The 26,057-nt window shown below is 38.4% G+C and overlaps 1 protein-coding gene across 9 annotated transcripts in view; it reads left to right on the forward strand.

The window, feature by feature from the left end:
• The window catches only part of FAM13A (family with sequence similarity 13 member A), a 374,625-nt gene that overhangs the window by 232,498 nt on the left and 116,070 nt on the right, over positions 1–26,057 (forward strand). The window contains exon 1 of one of the 9 annotated variants that reach the window (XM_058721929.1): positions 19,971–20,375. The exons of 7 other annotated variants lie outside the window; for them this stretch is intronic. In XM_058721929.1, the coding sequence (XP_058577912.1) occupies positions 20,347–20,375 (29 nt within the window). In that variant the 5' untranslated portion in view covers positions 19,971–20,346. Of the gene's footprint in view, positions 1–19,970; positions 20,376–26,057 lie in introns of those variants that run through there. One more of the 9 variants, XM_058721928.1, reaches the window with a different exon arrangement.

The following is a 26,057-nucleotide window of genomic DNA, read 5'->3' on the forward strand; positions in this document are numbered from 1 at the left end:
AGTTATAGTATTGATTCATTCAACTGTCATTAATCTTTATGGAGATCTAGTTATGTGGCATTTACTTGCTGGTGCTGGCAATTCAGAGAATTAAGAGACCTAAGTCTTACACTTGGGGGCACAGAGGAAAAGTAAATAAAACTTGAATTGTGATCATTAAACACACATATACTAGGTGCCCATCATCTACCAAGCACTGTGAAATGGTCTGGTGATAAAGTCATAAGTAAGATTCAGGTGCTCTTAAAAAGCTTCCAGTACAATACCCAGGGTGCTGTGTGAGGCCAGAGGAGGGGAACAGACCATGTCTGGAGAGGAGGGTCAGAGAAGGTCTCAGAAAGAGGACTACTTTAGAAATAGGACTAGTAGGATAAGTAGAAGTTTGGGGGGCAGGTAAATCGAGACAAGGTGCTCCTGGAAGAAAACAACATGTGCCAGGACATGCGGGATGGTGAGGACAGCTCAGAGAACAGCAAGTGTTGCAGTGGATTCAGGACCCTGGGGTTTAGAATGTAGATGAGGCTAGAGGTGGGCTAAGAGGCTGAATAGATCAGATCATGAAAAACTGTCCCCCATATTAAAGGCTTTGGATTTTCTCTTGACCATGACAGAATGTGATTGCAGGAATATCTGCAAGCCTTCAGAACAAGTTATTAGTTCATAATTTTTAAAAATTTTTTAGTGTTTATTTTTGATAGAGCACAAATGGGGGAGGGACAAGAGAGAGAGGGAGACACAGAATCCCAAGCAGGCTACAGACTCTGAGCTTTCAGCATGGAGCCCAATGCAGGGCTTGAACCAACGAGCCACGAGGCTATGACCTGAGCCAAAGTAGGATGCCCGCTGGATTGGCGGGCAATCCAAGCAGACTTGTATTTTATAAAGGCTTCTGTGGCATCTGTGCGGAAGGAGAGGTTATAGGTGCGTGGGATCAGTGAGAAGGCCACATGGTGGACCCAGCGCCACCTGTGAGCCTTGGCAAAGGGGCAGACGAGTCTGCACTTTGACAGAGGGCACGAGTGGACTCGGTCCAGAAAGGGATGGGCTTGTTTTGTTTGTTTTACTCTATTTGGGGTGTTATAATATTTTAACAACTGAAAGGCCGGTTTGCGTGCATGGACAGAAAGACGCTGATGTTCCTAGCCTGGAAGTAATACAACAAGGCGTCCAGAGGGAATTCGGAAACGAGGGAGCAATATCTTGAGAAGCACAGGCTACGCACCTGCTGGCTAGCTGTGCTGCTGGGGCCGGGTTTGTGCAATGTGCAGTCTTCACCACTGAACGGAAAGGGTGTCATCAGTGGAGGAACTGGCCTTGGGCAGTGAGGAAAGTTCCAAAAATAATAAAGGCCAAAGATAGAAATACTGGACCTTTTTAAAGTTTTCTTCTCTAGTTTAAATATCCGAGTCAAGTGGCTGGGTGACAAGAGCTAGTGTAGATGTTATCTTCTGAAATTACTTGGTAGAGAGTTATGCCAGGAATGCCTTAATGAAATAATGAAAAGAAAAATTTTAATATTTGTTCTTTATATCTTTTTTTTAATTCATCCAGGCAGAAAATGAAAGGGAAAAAGTTTCATAGGGCACCTGGGTGGCTCAGTCAGTTGAGCATCTGACTCTTGATTTTAGCTTGGGTCAAGATCTCATGGTTGGTGAGATTGAGCCCCACATGAGGCTCCATGACCAGCATGTACCCTGCTTAGGACTCTCTCTCTCCCTCACTCTCTCCTCCTCCCCCGTTTGTGCTCTCTCCTGAGCATGCTCGCTCTCTCTCTCTCTCTCAAAAATAAATACTTTAAAAAAAGAGAGAGAAACCATGCTACTCATCATCATGCAGTATTAACTCATCCAAGTTCTTGTCTCTGTCCATAATCTGTAATGTCCATTCAGAGATTTTACTATTTACTGTTTATATACCTCTTCATAGATGGTGAGACAAATTGTCAAAAGACAAATGGAGATAATTAAAATAAATTTAACTAAAAATAAACTTTAAATCCTTCATATATCTTTGAAGTAAGAGAATGGATATTATGGCAATTTTCATTTCAAAAATGCACTGATGAAGCTGTTTCTATTTATTGTCCAGAACAAGTTATTAGTTCATATTTTTTTTAAATTTTTTAGTGTTTATTTTTGATAGAGCACAAATGGGGGAGGGACAGAGAGAGAGGGAGACGCAGAATCCCAAGCAGGCTACAGACTCTGAGCTTTCAGCATGGAGCCCAATGCAGGGCTTGAACCAACGAGCCACGAGGTTATGACCTGAGCCAAAGTAGGATGCTTTACCAACTGAGCCACCCAGGCACCCTAGTTCATAAATTTTTAAATAAATTCAAAGTGGTATATGTGATATACACACAACTTTTTCTAAATCTTTAAGGAAGATTTTCCTTAACAGTTGATTAGTTGTGCCAGTCTTAAAACAGAAAGGTTGGCAATAGTGTATTAAATACATTGTTGTGTGCCTATTACCTAATACAAGATTTACTTTGGTTTACCAACTTTTTTTCTAGGAATTGTCAAGCAGCCTTTAGCTGGGTTTTTCCTAGTATTGATTTTTTTATTCTGTAGTTGCTCTGTGGGGAAAAAAAAATTTATTCTTGTTTGGTCTATGACCTGGTGAGTTTGGTTTACTTTACAAAAAAAAAAAAAATCGTTCTGTCTGCACTTTAAAAATCAGTGCACCACTTTTATACCTCATGGTTTGGTTTACAGCAGAATTACCATATTAGCTAATAACAAAGATAAAACCAAGAAAGAACCTTTTGGTACTGAGATTTCCAGGATGGTGAAGTGTCCTATGATTTTTTTTTTTAATTTTTTTTTTCAACATTTTTTATTTATTTTTGGGACAGAGAGAGACAGAGCATGAACGGGGGAGGGGCAGAGAGAGAGGGAGACACAGAATCGGAAACAGGCTCCAGGCTCCGAGCCATCAGCCCAGAGCCTGACGCGGGGCTCGAACTCACGGACCGCGAGATCGTGACCTGGCTGAAGTCGGACGCTTAACCGACTGCGCCACCCAGGCGCCCCGTGTGTCCTATGATTTTTAAACAACAGGTTAAAGGCTAATTTCTAGGGCTTTTGAGGAGCAATTTTTGGCTAACAGTGTGTTTTGATAACTTTGAATGTTTAGAGTTGAGGCCTTATTCAGTATTTTTCCCCAGGTTGTCTCACTTGGTCTTCTTCTTCTTCATTTCAGTTCTTCTAGGGAGTCTCATTTCTTCTTAAGATGTAATAGAAGTATGAATTGTTACCAACATGTATTCACTATTTTCTAGTCTTCAGATAGTGGCTGCAAAAATAAAAGTAAAGAGAGCTACACACTTAAAGTGTGATGTTTTGAGAGTTCAAAAAGGAGGGGATATCACTTACTGCTTACAGGCTGATTTCTATCTTGGAGCATAATTTATTTAGATGAATGACATTTTTTTTCCATATTTCTATAATTTTCAAAAATTGGCATTGAGGCTATGATCATATAAACAATCATTTTTCTTCATAGAATCTGTCCCAATTAGAGTGATCCAATGAAAAAAGCTTAAGGATAAGTATCTCTTGATTTTGTTAGAGCTCAGTAGAATTATCTATTTTATACTGAATTCCAAGCCAAAGACAGAAGTACTTATTGACATGTTCACTTAATTCAGTGAAAGCATTAGCTAATCCATGTATGTCATTATAAAACTCACAGCAGCAGTTTCAAAAATACTATTAAAAATTCTTTTTTGTAGTTGAGATGTGTGCATTACTGAAACTCACAATAGACTGAAAAGCATAATTTCTAATCTGACCTGCCTACTTCAAAGGAGACAGTGCCTGCTCTTCTCCACACTCTAAGCACAGTGTACAAATTTGGAGGATCAGAGGCACTCACAGAAAACAGGAGGTTATTGGACAGGTGCATCCTTTTAAGCAAGGCTGGAACATTCCAGTTCCTTTCGCTACACATGATACTCTTATTCCTTTCAAAGATACTGAGGACGAAAATAACACACACACACACACACACACACACACACACACACACACACCCCTACCTGTAGGCATTAACTAATATATTAAGAAACCAGCCATTTAAAATTTTTCCTAGAAGGGAAAGTTACACATCCATCCTCAAAAGGAAAAAGGGTAAGTTCTATTACATGTAAAGTTGGAGATGTTAAAATGATTAAAAGCTTTAGGGATAGCTGTCTTACTGTCTGTTTCAATGTGTGAGATAGGTTAAGTGATCATTTCATGTTTCTAGCACTATATTACCTTCAGAATGTTCTTAAATTTTAGAACTTAAATAAAACAGGATTAATATTTTAGTTTTTTAGATTTTTAATAGTATTTATTGCAAGGTTTTATTTGAAAGGTAATATACTTCTTTAAATGTGTGATTTTCTTAAAGGCCAAAGGAAAATCTCTAGTTTTGTTCTATAAAATCCGTGAAGACTCAAGAAACCATGTATGGTATGTTGCCATTTATATGAAATGTCCAGAAAAGGCAAGTTTAAAGAAATAGCCAGTTGAGTTGTGATTCTCCGGGGCTAGGGGTGGAGGACCAGGGAAGCACAGAGATTAATGTAAATGCCCTGAGGGATTTTATTTGGGGGGAATGAAAATGTTCTGAAACTGATTTATGGCAATAGCTAGACCACTTGGTAAAGTTACTAAAAATCACTGAACTGTGTAGACTTGAAAAGTAGATTTTAGGATACATAAAATATACCTCAATAACATTATTTTAAAAAAATACAAGTATCAAAACAAATGAACAAACAATTGCTGGAGTAGTAAGAAATGGATGTACTCTAACAAGAAAGTCACTTGATTGCAAACTGCTAAAATGCAACTACTGTTGTAAGTAAATGCTGTCTACAGAGAAGGTTATGTTTGTTACATTTTAAGAGAATTTGTTCCTTCATACTTTTCATCAAATATGACAGAGTATGGCGGCAGGAATAAAGGCCAGGCCCTCTTGGAAGCTGATTTAGGGAGAAGAGGGAAGGAAAGCTCTTTGGACAGAATCTGGAAGGATTCTAGGTAATGGTGTGCAGTGCTGTAATCAGAAGTTATCGAAATGATCAGTATTTCAGGGAGACATAGAAAAAAAAGCTCCAACATCCTGGGATTTTCACTAAAAAAAATGTCAGGGGTCCATTGTCATAAGCAGAAAAGTTACCCAGTGTGGTTCTGTGTCAACAGAAGTTGTGGTCTCCTGTCCCACAGTGAGGGTCCTATAGATATATAGACAGTGAAAGTTTTGTACCTGGCTCTTGCATAAAGAGATAAAGAGGGGCGCCTGGGTGGCGCAGTCGGTTAAGCGTCCGACTTCAGCCAGGTCACGATCTCGCGGTCCGTGAGTTCGAGCCCCGCATCAGGCTCTGGGCTGATGGCTCGGAGCCTGGAGCCTGCTTCCGATTCTGTGTCTCCCTCTCTCTCTGCCCCTCCCCCGTTCATGCTCTGTCTCTCTCTGTCCCAAAAATAAATTAAAAACGTTGGAAAAAAAAATTAAAAAAAAAAAAAAGAGAGATAAAGAAATGAAGAGTGATTTAAATGCTTTCCTTTTCTGCAATCAGAATAAATAGTTACCATTTGCCAGTTATTAACCTAAAATAATATGATGAAGACTATACAACTAAAGAAAGTAACTTTGTTGCAGAGTTGTTTTTAACTTGATAGGTAAATAAGGTAAACTACAATAAGTCGTGTATTAAAGACAAATCTTTTCTTGAGAGAGTGTTTCTGTCCAAGAGAGTTGTTTTATTCTAAAAGTGCTTTCCTGTCCATTTATTCCATTTTTCAATATTTTTGATGAGTTGTATGGGGAATAGATGATTCTTAGAAAAATTTAAAACATCACTGATAACACTGAAGTTCCCAATGAATCATTGGGTCTATAATTCTTTTTTTTTTTAATTTATTTATTTCAGTAAAGAGAGAGAGAGAGCAGGGGAAGAGGGGCAGAGGAAGAGCAAGAGAGAATCTTAAGCAGACTCCACATTCAGCACAGAGCCTGATGCCGGGCTCAATCCCACAACCCTGGGATCATGACCTGAGCTGATACCAAGAGTCAGACACTCAACCAACTGAGCCACCCAGATGCCCCCTGGCTCCATAATTCTAACTCCTTCCCCTCTCCTCCTGCTATGGTAGGTTGGTTGTATATTCTCCTAGACTTATTTCAGTGTATTTATACAGAATGTATTTTTAAATACTTTCTACTTTTTTTTTTTTATTATTTTAATTTTTTTTTTTCAACATTTTTTATTTATTTTTGGGACAGAGAGAGACAGAGCATGAACGGGGGAGGGGCAGAGAGAGAGGGAGACACAGAATCCGAAACAGGCTCCAGGCTCCGAGCCATCGGCCCAGAGCCTGACGCGGGGCTCGAACTCACGGACCGCGAGATCGTGACCTGGCTGAAGTCGGACGCTTAACCGACTGCGCCACCCAGGCGCCCCAAATACTTTCTACTTTTTAAAAACCAATCTTCATCATACTTAATGTATTGTGGTTCTTCACATATTCTTGAAAATTCCCCATTTCCTGTGTTGCTTCCACCTGTGATGTTCCTTCCCTTCCATTCCCACTTCCAAATTCAGTGACCTTCATGTCTCCTTCCATGGCTACTTGTTCCATCTCTGTCTCCTGTCCCCTCCACAGTGAATCTCGTCATAGCATGATAGTTTTCAAATCAAGTATCTTGGACCTGAACTCAGTTCTAGCATTCTAGTGCCTGTCAGCTATCTCTACCTCAGCCTTTACCATAAACTCACCCTACCAAAGACAACTTGTCTTCCCCTTTGCCTCTCCACTTTGCCATGGGTTTCATTCACTCAAGCACTAGACTCAAAACCTTTTCTATAATCAGTCACCAAACCTTGTCAGTATTTTGTTTTCAGTCTCTCCAACATCCCTTTCTCCATTTTCCCCCCTTGAGCTCAATTCTGAGTTAGGCCTCCATCACCTTGTGGTTAGATAATTACTGCATTTTCTGCATTCCCCTCTCCTGCTGGATTCATTTTCTTTACACAAGCTGGCCCTATGCCTCTTTCTTCAACTTCTAACTCTATACAATGACTTCTACACCTCTGTCTCCCATTGAGAATTCTCTACTGAGCCATATCCCCACATCACTCTAACACACTGATCAGCCTAGTCCCTCATATATGTCAAACTCTTTCTTGCCCCCTCCCCATCATCTACCCATAGCCAGCCAATTCCCAAATACTCTTTGACAATCTCACTGTCTTTATTTTGCTTCATTACTGCCACACTCCTTACCAACTCTGCAGACCCAGAAACTTTTAAACAGATGATACTCCTGCTCAGAGCTATTTGGTAGTTCATATGTACACAGCCTATAAGAGACTCCTTGCTCTATCCTCTACTTGTCTTTCCAGTTTCTTCTCCCTGAGCTCTGTGCTTGTCTTTTTCTCATACCTACAGCCACCACATAACCCATACTTTCCAGGACTACCTTGGTTTTAGATACTGGCATATATTGCGGCTTTGGTTTCCAGATGACCACAATAAGGCAGATATCTCAAAGTGAGTTGAATGATTTTTTTAGTTTCCCAGTGCATATAAAATTTTATATTTATACTAGACTATAATCTATTAAGTATATAATAGCATTATGTCTGAAACAACAATCTATATGCCTTAATTTAAAAATGCTTTATTGCTGGGGCACCTGGGTGACTCAGCTGGTTGGGTGGCCAACTTCAGCTTAGGTCATGATCTCACAGCTCATGGGTTTGTGCCCCACATGGGGCTCTGTGCTGAGAGCTCAGAGCCTGGAGCCTGCTTCAGATTCTGTGTCTCCCTGTCTCTCTACCCTTCCCCTGCTCACATTCTGTCTCTCTCTGTCTCTCAAAAATCAATAAACATTAAAAAAAATTTTTTTAATGCTTTATTGCTAAAAAAAATGCTAACCATTATCTGAGCTTTCAGTGAGTCATAATCACTGATCACAGATCACCATAACAAATATAATAATAATGAAAAGTTTGAAATATTGTGAGAATTGCAAAAATGTGACATGAAGAAATGAAGTGAGCATAATGCTGTTGGAAAAATGGCACCAGTAGACTTGCTCGATGCAGGGTTGCCACACACTTTCAATTTATAAAAAATGCAGTATCTGAAAAGTGCAGTAAAGCAAAGCTCAATAAAATGGGGTATGCCTGTGTTCTCTTTAAGATTAGGCCATGTGTCATATTTTGTCTTTATATTTACTTTAAAAATTATAGAGCAAAGTAACAGAATAGGAGGTCCTCCTCTCATTTCCCCCCATAACAACACTAAATTAGTGGCTGTCCATGGACAAAAGTGTCCAACCTCGACTCAAGTCATGATCTCACGGTCCCTGAGTTCCAGCCCCGCGTCAGGCTCTGTGCTGACAGCTCAGAGCCTGGATCCTGCTTCAGTTTCTGTGCCTCCCTCTCTCTCTGCCCCTCCTCCACTCACATTCTGTCTCTCTCTCTCTCAGAAATGAATAAATGTTAAAAAAATGTTTTTTAATTCAGTGAGATGCAAGATAACACAGACAACTAAATGAAATAAAAAAATACTTGAAAAAAATTTAAAAATGTAATGAAGAAATGAAAACCATAAAAAAGAACCAAGCAGAAATCCTTAAGTGTAAGGATATAATGACAGAAGTGAAAATTCAGTAGAGAATTTCATCAGCAGACTTTAGCACGAAGAATCAGAAAATAAAGACAGGTCATTTAGAATATATAGAGAAACAAAAATTAAAAAGAAAAAAGTGAAAAAGTATATGGAATCTACATGACACCATCAAGTGAATGAATATATTTCAACTTGGGAGTCCCAGAAGGAGAGGAGAGAAAGAAAAGGGAAGAAAGTTTATTTAAAGAAATAATGGCTGAGGAGTGCCTGGGCGGTTTAGTTGGTTGAGCATCTGACTCTTGATATCAGCTCAGGTCATGATCAAATATATTTTTAAGAAATAATGGCTGAACATTACCTGAATCCTAGAAGGGATGTGGACATCCATATGCATGAAGCTCAAAGGACCCCAATCAAGATTACTCTGAGATAGATTACACAAATCATCAAACATTAAAGACGGGGAATATATATATATATATTATATATATATTATATATATATTATATATATATATATAATATATATATATGTTGCGTGTATCCTTTGAATCAGTATTTTTGTATCCTTTGGGTAAATACTTAGTAGTGCAATTGCTGGGTCAGAGGATAGTTCTATTTTTAACTTTTTTTTTTTCTTAAGTTTATTTATTTATTTTGAGAAAGAGCATGCCTACAAGCAGGGGAGGGGCAGAGAGAGAGAATCACAAACAGGCTCTGGGCTGTTAGTGCATGAGATCATGACCAGAGCCAAAACCAAGAGTCAGATGCTTAACTGACTGAGGCACCCAGGCACCCCTCTATTTTTAACTTTTTGAAGAACCTCCAAACTATTTTCCAGAATGGGTGCACCAGTTTGCATTCCCACCAACAGTGTTAAGAGGGCTTCCCTTTCTCTCCATCCTTATTAACACCTGTTGTTTCCTGTGTTGTTAATTTTAGCCAATTTGGTGTGAGGTGACATCCTCACAGTAGTTTTGATTTGTATTTCTCTGATGATGAGTGATGTTGAGCATCTTTTCATGTCTGTGTTGGCCATCTGTATATCTTCTTTGGAAAGATGTCTACTTATGTCTTCTGCCCATTTTTTAACTGGATTTTTTGGGGTGTTGGGTTGTGTAAGTTCTTTATATATTTTGGATACTAACCCTTTATTAAACCCACTTTGTCACTTGTTATTGATATTTCATCTCTATGAAGCTCTGACTCTTGCCATTGTGTATAAATTCAGTTACACAATTTACATCCTTTGCCTCTGCCTTCTTTCACTTAGAATATGTTATGAATGTTCATCCATATGGTAATGTGTCAGTATTTCATGCCTTTCTGAGGATGAATAATATTCTGTTGTAGGTAGACATTACATTTTGTTTATTCACCAGTTGATGGGCATTTATTTGGGTTGCTTGAACTTTGGGGCTATTATGAATAATGCTGGTATGAACATTTCTGTACAAGTCTTTCTGTAAAAACATGTTTTCAGTTCTCGTGTATATGCCTGGGGTGGAGTTGCTAGTTCATACAATAACCTGTGTTTAACTTTTTCAAGAACCCATAAACTATTTCTCAAAGTTTGTGTTCCTACTGGCAAAGTATATTTCCAGTTTCTCCACATCTTTGTCAACACTTGTTAGTGTCTATTTTATTACAACCATACTGCTGAGTGTAGAATGGTGTCTCTTTGTGGGTTTGGTTTGCATTTCTCTAAAGACTAATGATGAGCATCTTTTCATGTGTTTATTAGCCATTTGTATATCTCTTTTGGAGAAATGGCAATTCCAATACTTTGCCCATTTTTAAAATTGGACTTTTTACTGAGTTGGAAGAGTTAGTTATATATTCTGGATAGTATCCCTTATCAAATATGTAATTTTCAAATATTTTCTCATATTCTAACAATTGCCTTTTCACTTTTTTGATAATGTCCTCTGAAGCACCAAAGGTTTTAATTTTGATCAAGGTCAGTTAATCTCTTTTTTTCTCTAGTTGTTTATGATTTTGATGTCCTATCTAAGAAACCATTGCTTAATCCAAAGTCACGAAGATTTAGGTCTATGATTTCTTCTAAGAGTTTTATACTTTTGCTCTTACAATTAGGTATATAGTACATATTAGTTAATTTTTATACGTGGTGTGAGGTACAGGTCCAGAATCATTCTTTTGCATGTGGATGTCCAGTTGTCCCAACACCATTTGCTAAAAGGACTATTTTTTCCCCACTGTTGTGTCTTTTTGGTCCCCTTATCAAAAATCTGAACCTGATTTTAGAAAACCAAAACTGGGTGGCTCAGTCGGTTAAGCCTCTGATTTCAGCTTAGGTCATGATCTCGCGGTCCGTGGGCTCGAGCCCCACGTTGGGCTCTGTCCTGACAGCTGGGAGCCTGGAGCCTGCTTCAGAATCTCTGTATCGCTGTCTCTCTGCCCCTCCCCAGCTCGCGCTCTCTCTCTCTCTCTCTCAGAAATAAAAAATTAGATCATTTAAAATGCAGTACGGTTGTTGGCATTTTAAGGTACCATGACTGATTTTTTTTTTAATGTGACCTGTTCTTGGTAACACAATTGCCACTTCCTCTTATTTTGTTTTTAAATACATTTTCACCTATTTATTTATTGGTTGCTTCAAAGCAAAGCACAATGCTTTGTGTTGAAGTAAATAAATATTGCCAGCCAGAGTATTGACATTGAGAGACTTTGTGCCTGTGGTTCAGTATTTCAAGTCTCAGAAGGATGAGGTTTATTTTATGTTGTATGGATACAGAATTAGACCGTCGGTTACCATATCACGCTGAGCAACTTTGACATTTCTCTAAGGAAGCTCTGCTGAAACCTGCTTCTCCTGTGCCAGGAAATATCATTTAACAGGGTGAAAGTTCACTGGGACAATTTAAGGCAGCAGATCTCAGGTGTGGTAGCAGCTGTTGTGTAGGACATGACATACTTTATAAGAACAGAAACACTATTATCTGGACTCCCAAGGGACATTTAGAGAAAGTCATGCTCACGGAGTCCCATTCCAGGAAAATGTACTCGAGCACTTATTTATTGGCAGTGATCACTAACTGAGATTCCATCTGGCAAAAATGTGGATTTTTCTGTGTCCCAGAAAGTTGGGGAACAATTATGTAAGTTGTCTCAAAGAGTTTATTTTTAGCCAGTTTTTATGGAGAAATTTCAGTCCCTCAGTCATTATAAATTTACTTTTTTTTAAGAAAAAATAGGGGTTCCTGGGTGGCTCAGTCAATTAAGCATCTGACTCTTGATTTTGACTTAGGTCATGATCTCATGGTTTGTGAGTTCGAGCCCCACCTTGGGCTGTATGTTGACAGTGTGGAGCCTGCTTGGGATTCTCCCCCTTCTCTCCTCCCCTTCCCTCTCCCCTTCCCTCTCCCCCTCCCCCTCCCCCTCCCCCTCCCCCCTCCCTCTCCCTCCCCCTCCCCATTGATTATAAACTTTAAAAAAATTAGAGAAAGCTTTTGTATGAATTTCTACAGAACTGTGTATTCATGTACCATGAAATATAATCACTTGTCTTTCAATTTGAAATCATTAGCCTTTCTGGTGAATGTTCTATATCTTATTTTCTATATTAGGATTGTTAGAATTAGTGAAATCAGAGCCATCAGGCGGGTGAGGAAGGGCAGCTGAGTAATGCATCTCCAGGTGTTGAGGCCTGGGAACCCTGCCTCATTGTTAAAGCAGCGTGCTCCCTGTCATTCCACCTCTGTAGGATGTTAGAACCTGAGTAAATGAACCCTCTGAGCCATCTGAGAGTCCGGCAAGGCTGGTCAGATATATTTTAATGAAGTAAGCCAGTACACAGTTTTAAAACCATGATCCACCATTAGAATTAAACCAATTAGATAATTTCTGTCCCTGTGGGATTTTTTTTTTCAGCAATCTTTTACTATAGACAAGTCTAATAACTGAGAAAACAATTACATTGATTTTCTTATTTTTTTTTTATTTTGGCCTTAAGCAATGCAAGCAGGTTTATTTCTGTTGTTAACGAAGGAAATAGTTTACCTAACTAGAAATTCCCTGTTCCACTTAGCTTGAGCCTGTTCTGAGTGTCACTGTTTTGATTTCTAAAATAAATCCTTTATAAGGTTTTAATAATTATCCTTAAATACCGTAAGATGGTTTTTTTTACATAAAAACAAGTGACAGCCCACCTCCCATTTCCATACATTAACTTCTTAATAAAAGGAATATAGTTAAGAATGCCACTTAAAGCATAATTTTTCCATTTTTTTTCTATCTTCCTCTTTCTCTCAACAGCCCACCCCAACCACTTCCTTCCCCCATTGCAACTACAAATGGCTGCTGCTGCTGCTGCTACTACTCACACACACACACATACACACACACACACACACACACACACACACACAATGTTGACTCACGATAGCAGAAGAGGTTTGTTCTGGTCCAGTGTATGTCTTTGGTTCAGACAAGCATTATAAGATATTATAAGCATACACACTCATCTAAGTGTAAACCTCAGACCAAAAGAAAAGAAAGGATTCTTTATTTCCTGATGCTCATTGATTATATATATCAATGGGTAATTATAATACTTTATAATCTTTAAGAGTTATTATATAGTGGAAATGCTATGGCATTCAGATGCTGGCTTCATGTCAGCCACTTACTAGCTGAGTGTTCAAGTTAATTAACTTCTTCAGATCCACATCTAATAAAATGAGCACAGCATAGATTCTTAAGAAATGCTAATTGCCTTACATATACTACCTCTCCAGTTCCTACCCACAGCTCCCTTTTTTTGTGTGTGACATTTGTTGTAGATGATGATGATGATGTTTTCTGATGAGCCCTGGAATTCACTGGTATTATTTTTTATTTATTTTTTTTTAGAGAGCACGAGAGGAGGTGGGGAGAGAGAGAGAATGAGAATTATCTTAAGCAGGCCCATGCTCAGTACGGAGCCCGATTCGGCTTGATCCCACAACCCTGGATCATGACCTGAGCCAAAATAAGAGTTGGACACTCAGCTGACTGAGCCACCCAGGCGCCTGAGGAATTCACTGGTATTCTAACACAGATTGCCAAAGAGCAAGTTTAATCAGGATCCTGTGCAGCAATACCAGAATATCTAAATGGTACATACTGTGAAAATATTGGTTTCATGACTATGAAAAACTCCTATCAGATTTAGTCATTACCATTTATGAGGACTGTGTGACTGTCTTGTGAAAGGTGTTGCTCCTTAGTCCATTTTACAAAGATTGATAAAAATATGAGGAAGAAACCTTGTTTAAGAAGCACCTTGTTACCAAACTTGTAAGAAAGAAATTACTTTAATATGTCATTTTGTCTTAGGAAATAATCAGTCTGATTTTAAAACAATATATGAAAACAAACTAATGTGGCCAAGAAATGTTCTTAGTTCTTTGTTTCAAATTGATGTTGAAACTGAAGCAAATGAAGCCACATCATTTTTGGAGCAATTGTTGCTCTTGATAGCACAAGGGCAAACACACATAGAACCAAGCTCTTGGAATCTGCTGAACAAATTATGTAAGAAAATTAGAAGTCCGCAAGCCAGCTGAATTGTAGAAAAAGAAATAGACAATCCAGGAGAAACTGGATAATGTAAAATGCTTAAAAGCTTTCAGAAGTTTGATGGGGCGCCTGGGTGGCTCAGTTGGTTAAGCGTCCGACTTCAGCTCAAGTCATGATCTCACAGTTCATGAGTTTGAGCCCCATGTAGGGCTCTGTGCTGACAGCTCAGAGCCTGGAACCTGCTTAGGATTCTGTGTCTCCCTCTCTGTCTGCCCCCTGACCTGCTTACACTCTGTCTCTGGCTCTCAAAAAGTGAATAAACATTAAAAAATTAAAATTTAAAAAAAAAAGCTTTCAGAAGTCTGGGATAGAATCCTACTTTTTACATCGCAGTGATTGCACAGCAATGCATAAACTCTGATTTATTTCTTTTGTCAGTTACTGGTTATCATTCTTTATTTGAACCTACATGAGGTGTCTACTTTATCTTAAGTGTTAGCCTACAATGGGAAATGTTAAAAACTGGATGGAAATATTGCTCAACAAATTAAAATCCAATTAAAGTAGCTATGCTTCAGTTTCTGGAAGAGTGTTCGGTTTATCAGTTAATTCATTCAGCACTTATTAAGTGTCTATTTTGTGTAGTGGCTATAGCAGAAATGGAGTCCTGGGGCGCCTGGGTGGCGCAGTCGGTTAAGCGTCCGACTTCAGCCAGGTCACGATCTCGCGGTCCGTGAGTTCGAGCCCCGCGTCAGGCTCTGGACTGATGGCTCGGAGCCTGGAGCCTGTTTCCGATTCTGTGTCTCCCTCTCTCTCTGCCCCTCCCCTGTTCATGCTCTGTCTCTCTCTGTCCCAAAAATAAATAAAAAATGTTAAAAAAAAAAAATTAAAAAAAAAAAAATTAGAAATGGAGTCCTTATCCTGCAGATCTTATATTCCAGTAGGGAAATAATATATAGGTTCAAATAATAATAAAACTGGGGCAGGGTGGGGGGTATAAATAATATTAGAGATGCATAGGGCTGTACAAATTGAAAAGGGAAAATAAATTTCTTTTAACTGGCCAAAGCCTGATGTATGCATGGAATTTTTCCAGAAGAAAATGGAACAGGAAAATATTCCAAACAGGGAACAGCATGAACACATGTTTGGGGTAGAAGAGTTTAGAGCAGATTAAAAAATAGTGTCCAGGTTTGTCTGGAGTGATTTCTTGAAGAAGTATAAGCAGATGAACTGGAGGGGTAGATTGAGGTTAATTGGTGGAGAGTCTTAGTCATTATGTTAAAGAATTGGGGTTCATCAAAAAGATGGTTTGGAGCTAATGAAGGTTTCTAGCAGAAGAGTGAGTGAGCAGATTATAATCACAGTAGGAAACTCCCTGACAGTGAAATGTATGCATTGGAGATCTTGGAGATCAGGTGAATGGAGGCAGAAGGATCATTCTCATACTGCAAATGACCAAGGTCAGCTAATTAAAGAGACAGGACAGTCAACAGCTTGAAGGAGAGGCGAGGGAGGAGGAATAAAGATGACTCACTCTTTGAATCCGATTCATAAAGAGAATAACAACATCATTAACAAGAGGGGCCAGGAGGAGGAGAAATTTGGGGATAAGATAATATGAGGCCTTGGAAGTGTTGATTAGGATAATAGTACTAATAATGATTTAGCACTTAGTGATTTGCCAGGCACTATTCTTCATGTTTTACGTATGTGATCTCATTTATTCTTCAGAGCAACTTCAGAGCTTTTTATATAGCCTGCCCAAGTTTACACTGCTCATCTGTTGTAGAGTCTGGATCCAATCCCCAGGAGCGTATTTCCAGAGCACAGCTTATTAAGCCCTAATAAAATGTCTGTACTGAATGGTGCTGGGCTAGAAAGCAAGGTGTGGAGGGGATAAGAGAGAAGGAAGGACAAATGAAATAAAAGGAGAATGGAGTAATCAAGGACATGTGGGGAATCCCCAGGAAAGATTACAGGGAACCAGAAACTTTCAGAAAACCAAAGGTGGATGTTTCTGGAAAGTTAAGAGTAGAGATTTAACAGTCCAAAGAGTATTGGTGGCCTTAAAGCAGTTTCAGAAAAGTGGTGAAGTCCCACGTCCGTTGGCATGGGGTGGGGGAGTCAGTAACTTATGCAGAAGTGGGAACAGCAGAGGTAGGTTTTGGGGAAGTCTGTCAGTGGGAGGAGGGGAAAATAGCACTGCAGCACCAGCAGGCAAGGCAGATGAGGAAAACATTTTAAGGCTAGGGGATACTTACTCGGGTTCCTATTGGAAGGGGGACAGATTTAAGATCTAGGAGAGATCAGGTTTCTTCCAGAGAAAGGAGGAAATGAAGAGATCCAAAAGGTAGATAAGAAATTGGAGTCCTGTGAATGAGACCTTTTCTGCTAGACTAGGAAGAAGTCAAATAGAGGAAGGCAAGATTGTGTGTGTGTTCGTGTGTGTGTTGTGTGTGTTGTGTATATATGGACAGCGGGGGTGCACTTAAACCCATAAGGGTAACAGGGAAGAACAAAGGTAATGACTCGCATTTGACGATCTTGGCTTCCTCAATAAATTTAGGAGGCGAGGCAGTTACTGACTGAGAGAGGTTCAGATTTGTGGCAGTGAAGATTTGTAGCAGTTTCTATGGGGATGGAGTGAAAAATCATTTAAAGATAAGTAAAAAGGTTGCCACACAGTATCGAGGTTCATGCTGAGGTTAAATAGCATGAATTTTTAGTGTCACTAGTTGCCAGGGTTATGTGACTTTCTTTTGCAATGTTTTAGCGGTCTGGCAGTAGAAAACCCAGCTGGCAGGATTTAGAGAGGGTGAAGAAGCGGAGGATGCTAGTGAGCCCATTTTAGAAATAACTAAATGCTGAGGAGAGCCAGGAATGTGCCTTTTTTTTAAAGCTGCATGCCAGTTGGTTTGGGTGCAGGTTACACTCTACAGACAGAACAGTTGTTGCTGAAGAGAAGGCTAAGGAAGAGAGGGAGGAGTGGGGGAGGCAGAAGCGTGGGGGGTAAGTGATGAACAGTAGGGCTAAGTGTGGAGCAGATGCAGTCAGGATATCAGTGTTTGGGGAGTTAGAACTGGCAGAGTCCAGGGAATGAGACTCCTGCTGCCCGACCTGAAGAACTGATACAAGGATGTTAGGAATAGAAATAGCAAAGTATTTAAGTGATCAAGGACTTTGGCAGTGGGTGTGGTAGAGAGAAAGAGCTGCAGTCCAGGTATAAATTCATCAATGATCATCAAGTAATGCCCAGAAAATAGACCGAGAGCCCAAAAGAGGAGGAATTGTTATAAATAATAGAAACTTGAAAAGGCATGTAATTATGGAGTTCTCATGTTTGGTAATTTTTAAAAATAACCACTGATGTCTCACTAGTAATATGGCATGTTAGAGGAATACTGATATGAAGACTTAATTTATAAGGAAACATAGGTGGAATCATAGGTTAAAATATGAATGCCCCTGTTCTTTTTTTTTTAAATATGAAATTTATTGTCAAATCCATACAACACCCAGTGCTCATCCCAACAGCTGCCCCCCTCAATGCCCAATGCCCCTGTTCTTCAATGTTTTATCTCTATTATATATTAAATGCAAATTGTAGTTTGAGTTACAGCTTATGTTTATGATGCTAGGTCCTTTATTATCGAACTCCTTTTAGCCATATAGTATTGATGTGTTCATAAAACTGAGAAAAGACAAAATATTACTTCATTTGAACTTCAACTACAGTTGGCCCTTGAACAATATAAGAGTTAGGGACGCCAATCCCTGTGCAGTCAAAACACCATGCACAACTTTTGACTCCACAAAAACTTAACTACTAATGACCTACTGTTGACTGGAAGCCTTATCGATGATGTAAACAGTCGACTCACATATATTTTGTATGTTATGTATATTACACACTGTATCCTCACAATCGGGTGAGCTAGAGAAAAGAAAATGTTATTAAAATTAGTAGGAAGAGAAAATACATTTACAGCACCCTACTATATTTAACCCTGCACAGTTCAAACCTGTGTTGTTCAAGGGTCCACTGTGTTTCTAAACCTATCTGTATCTTACAAAATATTTAAAAACTCCTATAGTATAGAGTAACCACTATGACATAGCAGAATTCCAGAGCAGACCTAAGAAGCTCTGAGTCCAGTTTCTGTTCTGCTACTGACTTCCTATGTAAATCTGAACAAATTACTTAATTTTCTAATACCTGGTTTACTCAACAATCAAATAGATATTACGGTATGTAATAGTGATTTTCTAACTCACGCGGTTTATTGAAGTGTTAAGATGTAAAGGCATTTTGAAAAATAAACTTAAGCAAAAATACAGAACTAAGTTGTTATCATAGAATCAAATTAGAATTTCCAAATCTGATATTAAAAAAGAATATACTGACAATTGCAATTAAAGTAAATTCTGGACTTAAGTCAACTTTCACTGTTTTAAAGGCTGATTTTAGTCATTGATATTTTACCTTAATATCTGAACACAAGTTTCAGGATGACTAATCCATTTTCATAAATATGGTAGAGGATTAATCAGACAATGAAATGCTTTTATTAGCGGGTATAGTAAAGGAAAGGACACATAATAAGACTTTGTGTTCTAAGTTCAGAATTATGAGTGGTCTGTGAAAAAAAAATAGGAAAAACTACAGAGGAGGAAGATACCTATTTGGACCTTTAAGACCCCACTGTTTCTCAATACCATGGACTCTGTCCCTCTGCCCTTTCTTCTTCTAAAAGCGATGCCCTGAGCTTTCTTATAACTCCTTGTAAGCTCTCGTGATATGAAAGACATCTTTAAAAAAAACTTTTTAATGTTTATTTGAGAGAAAGAGAGCAGGGGAGGGGCAGAGAGAGAGGGAGACACAGAATCTGAAGCAGGCTCCAGGCTCCAAACCATCATCACAGAGCCCAACATGGGGCTCGAACCCACAAAACTCTGAGATCATGACCTGAGCTGAAGTCAGATGCTTAACTGACTGAGCCACCCAGGCCCCCTGAAAGAAATCTTTTAAAAATGTACTTCTCTTGTTCCTGCAGTGTATGAAATCTATGGATTAATAATTACGTTCCCCAGAACAACACTTTAGTATTCCATACTGAAGCAGAAATTGCAAGGGAAGACTGGATAATTAACAGGCAGTTAGCAGACCTTATGGAAAATTGATTTGGTGTTAGTTGTAAAAAAAAAAAAAATAAATAGCTAGATAGATAAATAGATCTCTAGATAAATACATAAATAAGCAACCAGTCAAAACATACTGTTGATGTTCTTAGAGGAAAATGATTATACAAATAAACACATTCAATTTTATACAGATAAAATGAAGAGATAATAAGTTGAAATAACTTCCGTGGGAGTAGACCCTTTGATCCCCTGAGAAGTTGAACAGTCTTAGGACATGTATTCTCCCCAGAAGTGTGAGCTACGTGCCTTGGGTGATGTCACCAGTGACTGGTAACCACCGCAGTGTAAACACACAGCAGGAAATAAATGTGGGTAGGGCAAGGGTCTAGAAGCATGCCTTCCTCCTAGAAGAATCATGCCTTCCAATGCCAGTGATTTGTTTGGATTTTTTTTTTAAGGAAGAGACAGGATGGAGCTTAGCTCTTGCCTTCTGTCACAGAAACCTTTAGTTTCATAGGGCAGTGTCTTCCCTTGACAAATGGATTTCCTCCTTGGCAGTCTCCGTAACACTGAAGTAAGGGGGACTCTTTGCTCTTGCTGTAGTTATTGGTTGCTCTCCCCAGACTGACAAGCTCCTCTGTGGATTTGCTAAGAGGAAAGTTTCGAGTTACCAGAATTAGGCAAGCCCACTGAGAAGCAGGAGGAGGGAGGAGCAGCAGGAGCAAAAGAAGCAGCGCCTTTAAGCACTACAACAGCTGCTCCTCTGATTGGCTGGATGGTTCAGCTGCGTCCCTGGAACAAAAGGTCAAAGTGGACTGCAGTGTAAATGTAGAGAGGCGGCCAATAAAATAGCATTGCTTGAAGAAGTTTGGAGGCTGGGAGCAGCAGCACACTGGCTAACTGCAGAGCAAGTCGCTTCTCCAGCTGTGAGGTGCAGCCTCACCCCCAAGCCCAGCTTAGCCACTGTGAGAAGACGTTTCCTGTATAGGCGGACCCAATTGGCGTGGAAGAGACAGTTGTGAGGGTCCCTGGCAAATTTATATACAAGAATGGCCTGTGAAATCATGCCTCTCCAAAGGTAGTGTTCTTTCCTTTTTGTTTTGTTTTATTCTCTTCTGTATTTTCTGAGTGGTACGAAACCATGTAACTTTGCCAATACTTGGCATCTTTTAGTTGTATGCTGCAAACGTGTGGAGCCTGTCGTACATGATGTCCTTCCCTGAGACCAGAAGAATTTGAATATTGTACTGCTGCTTTTACTGACATTTATGCCCAATTTCTTATCTTTCTCACTTGATTGTTGTGTCCAATTATTTCCTTCCTTGAAAGAGAATAAATGTAAGAAAATATCTTTGACATCTGAAGGAAAACAGAAACTAAAGAATGTATTGAACAGGTTTATAATACAACTGAGTCAGCTTCTTAGCAATGTTGGGAAGCTGTGGCAAGCTCTCAGCTCATTTTAAAGAGGATGGTGATACGCTAAAGACCTTTTAAAAATGCATGTTAGGATCTCTCCTGGAGTCCAGATCTAAGCAAGGGTTTTCTGTCAATAAGTACATTGTAATACACGGACATAAATGTTAAGGAAGAATTTCCCCATAAATAATTCTAGATAGATGTATTTATATATATATATATATATATATATATATATATATATATATATATAACACCTTTCTAAGAACTGCTATGTAAGAATGACTGAGCACACAGCTCTATTTTGTTCGTTAATGATTGTAGTATGGATTGCAGAGGGTGGGGTGGAGGAATTATACCAAAGCAAAGAAAGGTAAATTTAAACAAAGAGGCTTGTTAAAAAGAACACTGCTGGTGAATGAATAAGTGAATAATGTATTCTAGAATGTTAAAACTGGAAGTCATTCTGTGATGACTGGAATTCAGTCCTTCAGTTTCACAGTAGGAAAACTGAGGCACAGAGGAAGTCTCAAAGTTGCCCAAGGTCACGTTTTATGATTTTTAAATTTACTTTTTCCAACCATATGATTATATTTCAACTTTACATGCATTATCATTTGATTCCATGTAAGTGCTTCCTTTCAGAAAATTCTAAAGGGTTTTATTAGTGAAAATGATCTCAAATATCAAATAGTAAATAGTTTATAAGACTGAAAATATCTGGGAAAAAGTGAATTTCAATTTTAAAAACCATGCCACCAATATTTTACTGAATGTCCATGTTTTAACAATGAAAATGAGGTTTACAAAAATTCGGTGGTTATTTGCAGGGTGTTCCCTGCAGATGTACACTGTGACATAGACCAGTGTGGTTGTTTTTCTTTCACTGTAATGACGAGCACACTGAAATGGGAACTTGATGGGGTGTCCCAAGAATTCCTCTTCTAAAAATTAATAACCCAAGGGAGCAGAAAGTGGTTTATGGATAGGTCTGAAATTTTTCTATATTGACCCAGTGGAAAGGGCCACATGCTTAAAGCTTGCAACAGACTGAATCTAATGTACACTTTTTGGAGTCTTGATTTGCTTCCCAACTTCAAAGTTGGGGACTTGTTTTTCTTATAATGACATCAATCTTAAAGGTCTTAAGCAGTCATATTCTAGATAAGAATTTTGGCTATTACTGAACTCTGTATTAAGCTGCTTGATGATATATTAACTGTTAAGAAAATAGATCTTTATACTGGCAAAACATTGCTGAGGGAGTTAATGAAAGCTAAAATAGAATTAGCATGATTTCCTCCAGAATTATTTTGCATTATTAGTCCATATTAGTAAGCCTATGTAAGAGGAATAATTTGAATTTGCATTCAGGAATGCTGATTGGTGTATTCATTGCTCCCTGGCTCTGAGAATTTAATTTGATTGATTACCCTGCAGTCTTCACTTCCAGCCTATGCCTGCCTTTGATTATAAACCTCCTGAAGGCAAGGAGCAGGTTTGTGTAGTTCTCTTCATTAAGGATCTCATGTGAATTTAAGCATGTATGCAGAAAACTTTCCTGTTCCTATGCATAATTGCTTCTTCCAAATCCAGTTCAGTATCTTAGGCTAGGGATTCCTCTGAGCCTCTGATTGACTGTTGCCAACCGACCCCACTATTAACGCTGCCTGAAGCAGGAAGGTTGCAGAGCCTTGTGGTATGTGTGCTGACTGATGGCATGAATGCTTTGCTCAGTTCTGTTTAAGAGCAGTAAGGGGCTAGAACTGAATTAAAAGTAGATGAATAAAAGAATAGCTCAAGATACCAGTTAAAAAAATTTGTGCTTCCTATTTGTATTGAGCAGAATGGCCAATGATTCTCATACTTCAGATGCATGAGAATTACATGAGGAACTAAGTTTTTAAAACAGCTTATTCCTGCTGCCCTCTTTCCCTAGAGTTACTGAATCTGAATCTGGGTGTGACAGGGAAAGTAAATACATTTTGGCAAGCTTCCTGAAAGCAAATCTGGCACAAATGATCCAAACACTAAGAGAAACACACATCTAAACTCTAGTTAATGATTATACTTGTGTAAAGCCATTGACAGCAGGTATGTATGTGTATATATATGTATATATATATATATATATACACACATATATATATATATGTATATATATGAATCTAACACTTTACTACTCAACGCCCCCAAATAACATCTTTAATATCATGACCTTACGTGAAGTATTTTTTTTTCATAATCGATGCTTTCAATTACTAGGTGTTAGTGTTACCTGTTAAAGCATACTTACAATGTTGTTGAATATATTAAACACTTGGTACTACCAGGGATACTAAAGTAATCAAGACACAAGCTCTGCTTCAAAGAGGCCACATGCTAGTGAGGATGCAGTCTCAGTACCAGACAATTACAATACATGTGATGAGTTCAGTAATAGACAGTGTGATTAGCATAATAATAGAGATGTGCCTACATGGATAACATTACTTTGTTTTATTTAACCTCATATAAGCATATGATCTTATTAGAGGGTGTGTTTTTACCCTAATGTCTCCTTAGCTTACAATTTCCATGAATGACTTTTTAGCCTTTCTTAGCGTGTTGTGAAAGTATGTAGAAGATAAATTTGTTACTGCTAATCTGTAACTGAGATGAGAATAACAGATGAGGTTGAAAGCTAAGAATGAAATAAATACTTTGGTTCCCTTTAATGTATTTTGCTATCTGTTTATTAATGTAATTTATAGACCTTAAAAGATGGAGTTGACTGTTTAGAAGAACTCATGACCTTTAGAAAAAAACTGCAGAGGTTAAATGTTTAAAATATGACCCTCTATAAAGTGAAGGACTCAGTTCTTACAATTCACTTCAAATGGATCAAAGATGGGATCTTACTACATATCTATTGAGTCATTAAGACTGTCTCCATTATTTTTGAAGATACTAAAATATCTATATGTACTACTTATACTGAATGATAAAACTCAGTACACTCTATAGCACTGTATAGATATTCTTGCCATTTGACAAAGTTCCCCAAAAGAAGTAAAATCATATCTGAGGTAAGTTGGGAAACCATATTAAGTTAAGAAATGAAATAAGTTTTCTTGAGGTGCCTCACTGGCTCAGTTGGTACAGCATATGACTCTTGATCTTGAGCCTTGCATAGAGTTTTGTTTTCTCAGGTGACTAAATTTACCTTCTGTCACTAATGAGATAGTATGTTTTATCAGATTCCAGGCTTTACTTATACCTCAGGCTCTTTGTATGATTTATATCCTATTGGACTTTTTTCCTTACATATTGTGGATCTTTAGGTAGGATCTCTATTTTATGTATAGAAAGATTTTGACAGGCTAAGAAACAAATCTTAACCCTGAGTCTTATGTCTATGAAAAAACTCTCAACTTTCACAACAGTATTTTGATTTGCTCGATTAACTTTCCAATAACCACTAAGTCAGTTTATATCCTCAAAGAATGATGATGGAAGATGAAGTCAGGAACTGATGATTAATCTAAACTAATGTACCTGCTTTCATGTGTTAGCATCCTCTTGTTTCCCTGGTTTATTTACCAAAGTGGGAAACTGAGATTAAGAAAGTTTACATGATTCTCTTGTTCATTACTCCGTCTCTCAGATTATGGTATTCAGTGTCTGTTACTGATTACTTATTTTATGATGGTGAAATACCTTGCAATTCCAAATTGCAATGGCCTTTTTAAGAATTTGCATGGCCCCAGGGTTCATTAACAGGTTAGTAGTGGCCCAGCATGGGAAAATTTCACTGAAACGTCTTATCAGCAGAATTCATCTGGTCTGACCAAGCATTGGTAGTTAGAATAACCTTTTGCAAACAAGAAAACATGGGTAATATGGGGATGATGCAGGAGTTAACCAGAAAACACACCAGCTAATGGTAGTCCTGCTTGTGCGTCTTGTGTGTAATGTTAGAGAGCCCTCTACTGCTTGTGGTGGTGACACCACCAGTTACCTTATCTATAAGCCAATATTCTTTCTAGCTTGTTGATACTTGGATAGCACTCTGTGCTTGTCCCCTAATCCCTCCATAGACACAGTCTAAGAGGGAGTTAAAAGATGCCTCACTTCAAACCCAAGCTAACCCTTATGGGTTTGTGTATCCAAACTTAGATTTCATCACTGATCTAGTCTATACTTGGTAGTAACAAGAAGTCACTGAGAATAATTAAGACCTCTGTGAGTTCTCTCATTGGATGGTTACAGTGTCTCTGAGTCTAAATATTTGCTAATTACTCCAAATTAAGAGGATATTATGAACTAAGATGGGGATGTTTTAAAATTTTACAGAGATCACCTGTCTAAACCATGGAAGAATTAGAGGTGTTGAGTAGTCAGTGCAAAGCAGTGGGGAAAGCAGCAGAAAGGTAGTAAACTTGCTATCAAATAAACATGTGCAGAGACTGACAGCTAGCTAGCCATGTGAATTTGATCAGGTCATCTTCCTCATCTATAAAATGGGATGATAATGATTCATATACTTACGTATGGGGGCAATTTTAGAGTTAAAGAATATGATAGTTCTTCCTAAATGACAAAACTACTCAGACATGAAGAATAGTAGTATATTGCTTTTCTCTTGTTTTTTTTTTCTTTTATTCTTCAGTACCTTTCAATTTTTTGAATGCAAGACTTCTTAACACAGGTAAGGTGAGGCTCTAGCATTGCATTCCATTTCATTGGATGAATATTGAAAAGTGGCTTAAAGAATGGTTTGCAGGAAGTGTCATTACAAATACTCTGGAATCAAATCTCTTGAAACTCTCAAAACCTTCTGCCCTGTTTTTTCCTATGACCCTTATATATTTATGTGATGATCAGAATGAATTGCCAAGAAATAGTTTGTACTGTATAAAACCTCTTAAAAGGACTATTTATTCTTTGAAAAGAACTGGAAATAACTTTTTTTAAAAAGCTTTATTGAGGGGCGCCTGGGTGGCGCAGTCGGTTAAGCGTCCGACTTCAGCCAGGTCACGATCTCGCGGTCCGTGAGTTCGAGCCCCGCGTCAGGCTCTGGGCTGATGGCTCGGAGCCTGGAGCCTGTTTCCGATTCTGTATCTCCCTCTCTCTCTGCCCCTTCCCCGTTCATGCTCTGTCTCTCTCTGTCCCAAAAATAAATAAAAAACGTTGAAAAAAAAAATTTAAAAAAAATTAAAAAAAAAAATAAAAAAATAAAAAGCTTTATTGAGATATAATTCACATAACCATGTAATTCACCTATATAAAGTATATAATTCACTGATTTTTTAGTACATTCACAAGATTGTACAACCATCACTACAAGCAATTTTTTTTT

This window comes from Neofelis nebulosa, chromosome 3 (assembly GCF_028018385.1).
Source record: "Neofelis nebulosa isolate mNeoNeb1 chromosome 3, mNeoNeb1.pri, whole genome shotgun sequence".
Taxonomy (NCBI): Eukaryota; Metazoa; Chordata; class Mammalia; order Carnivora; family Felidae; genus Neofelis; species Neofelis nebulosa.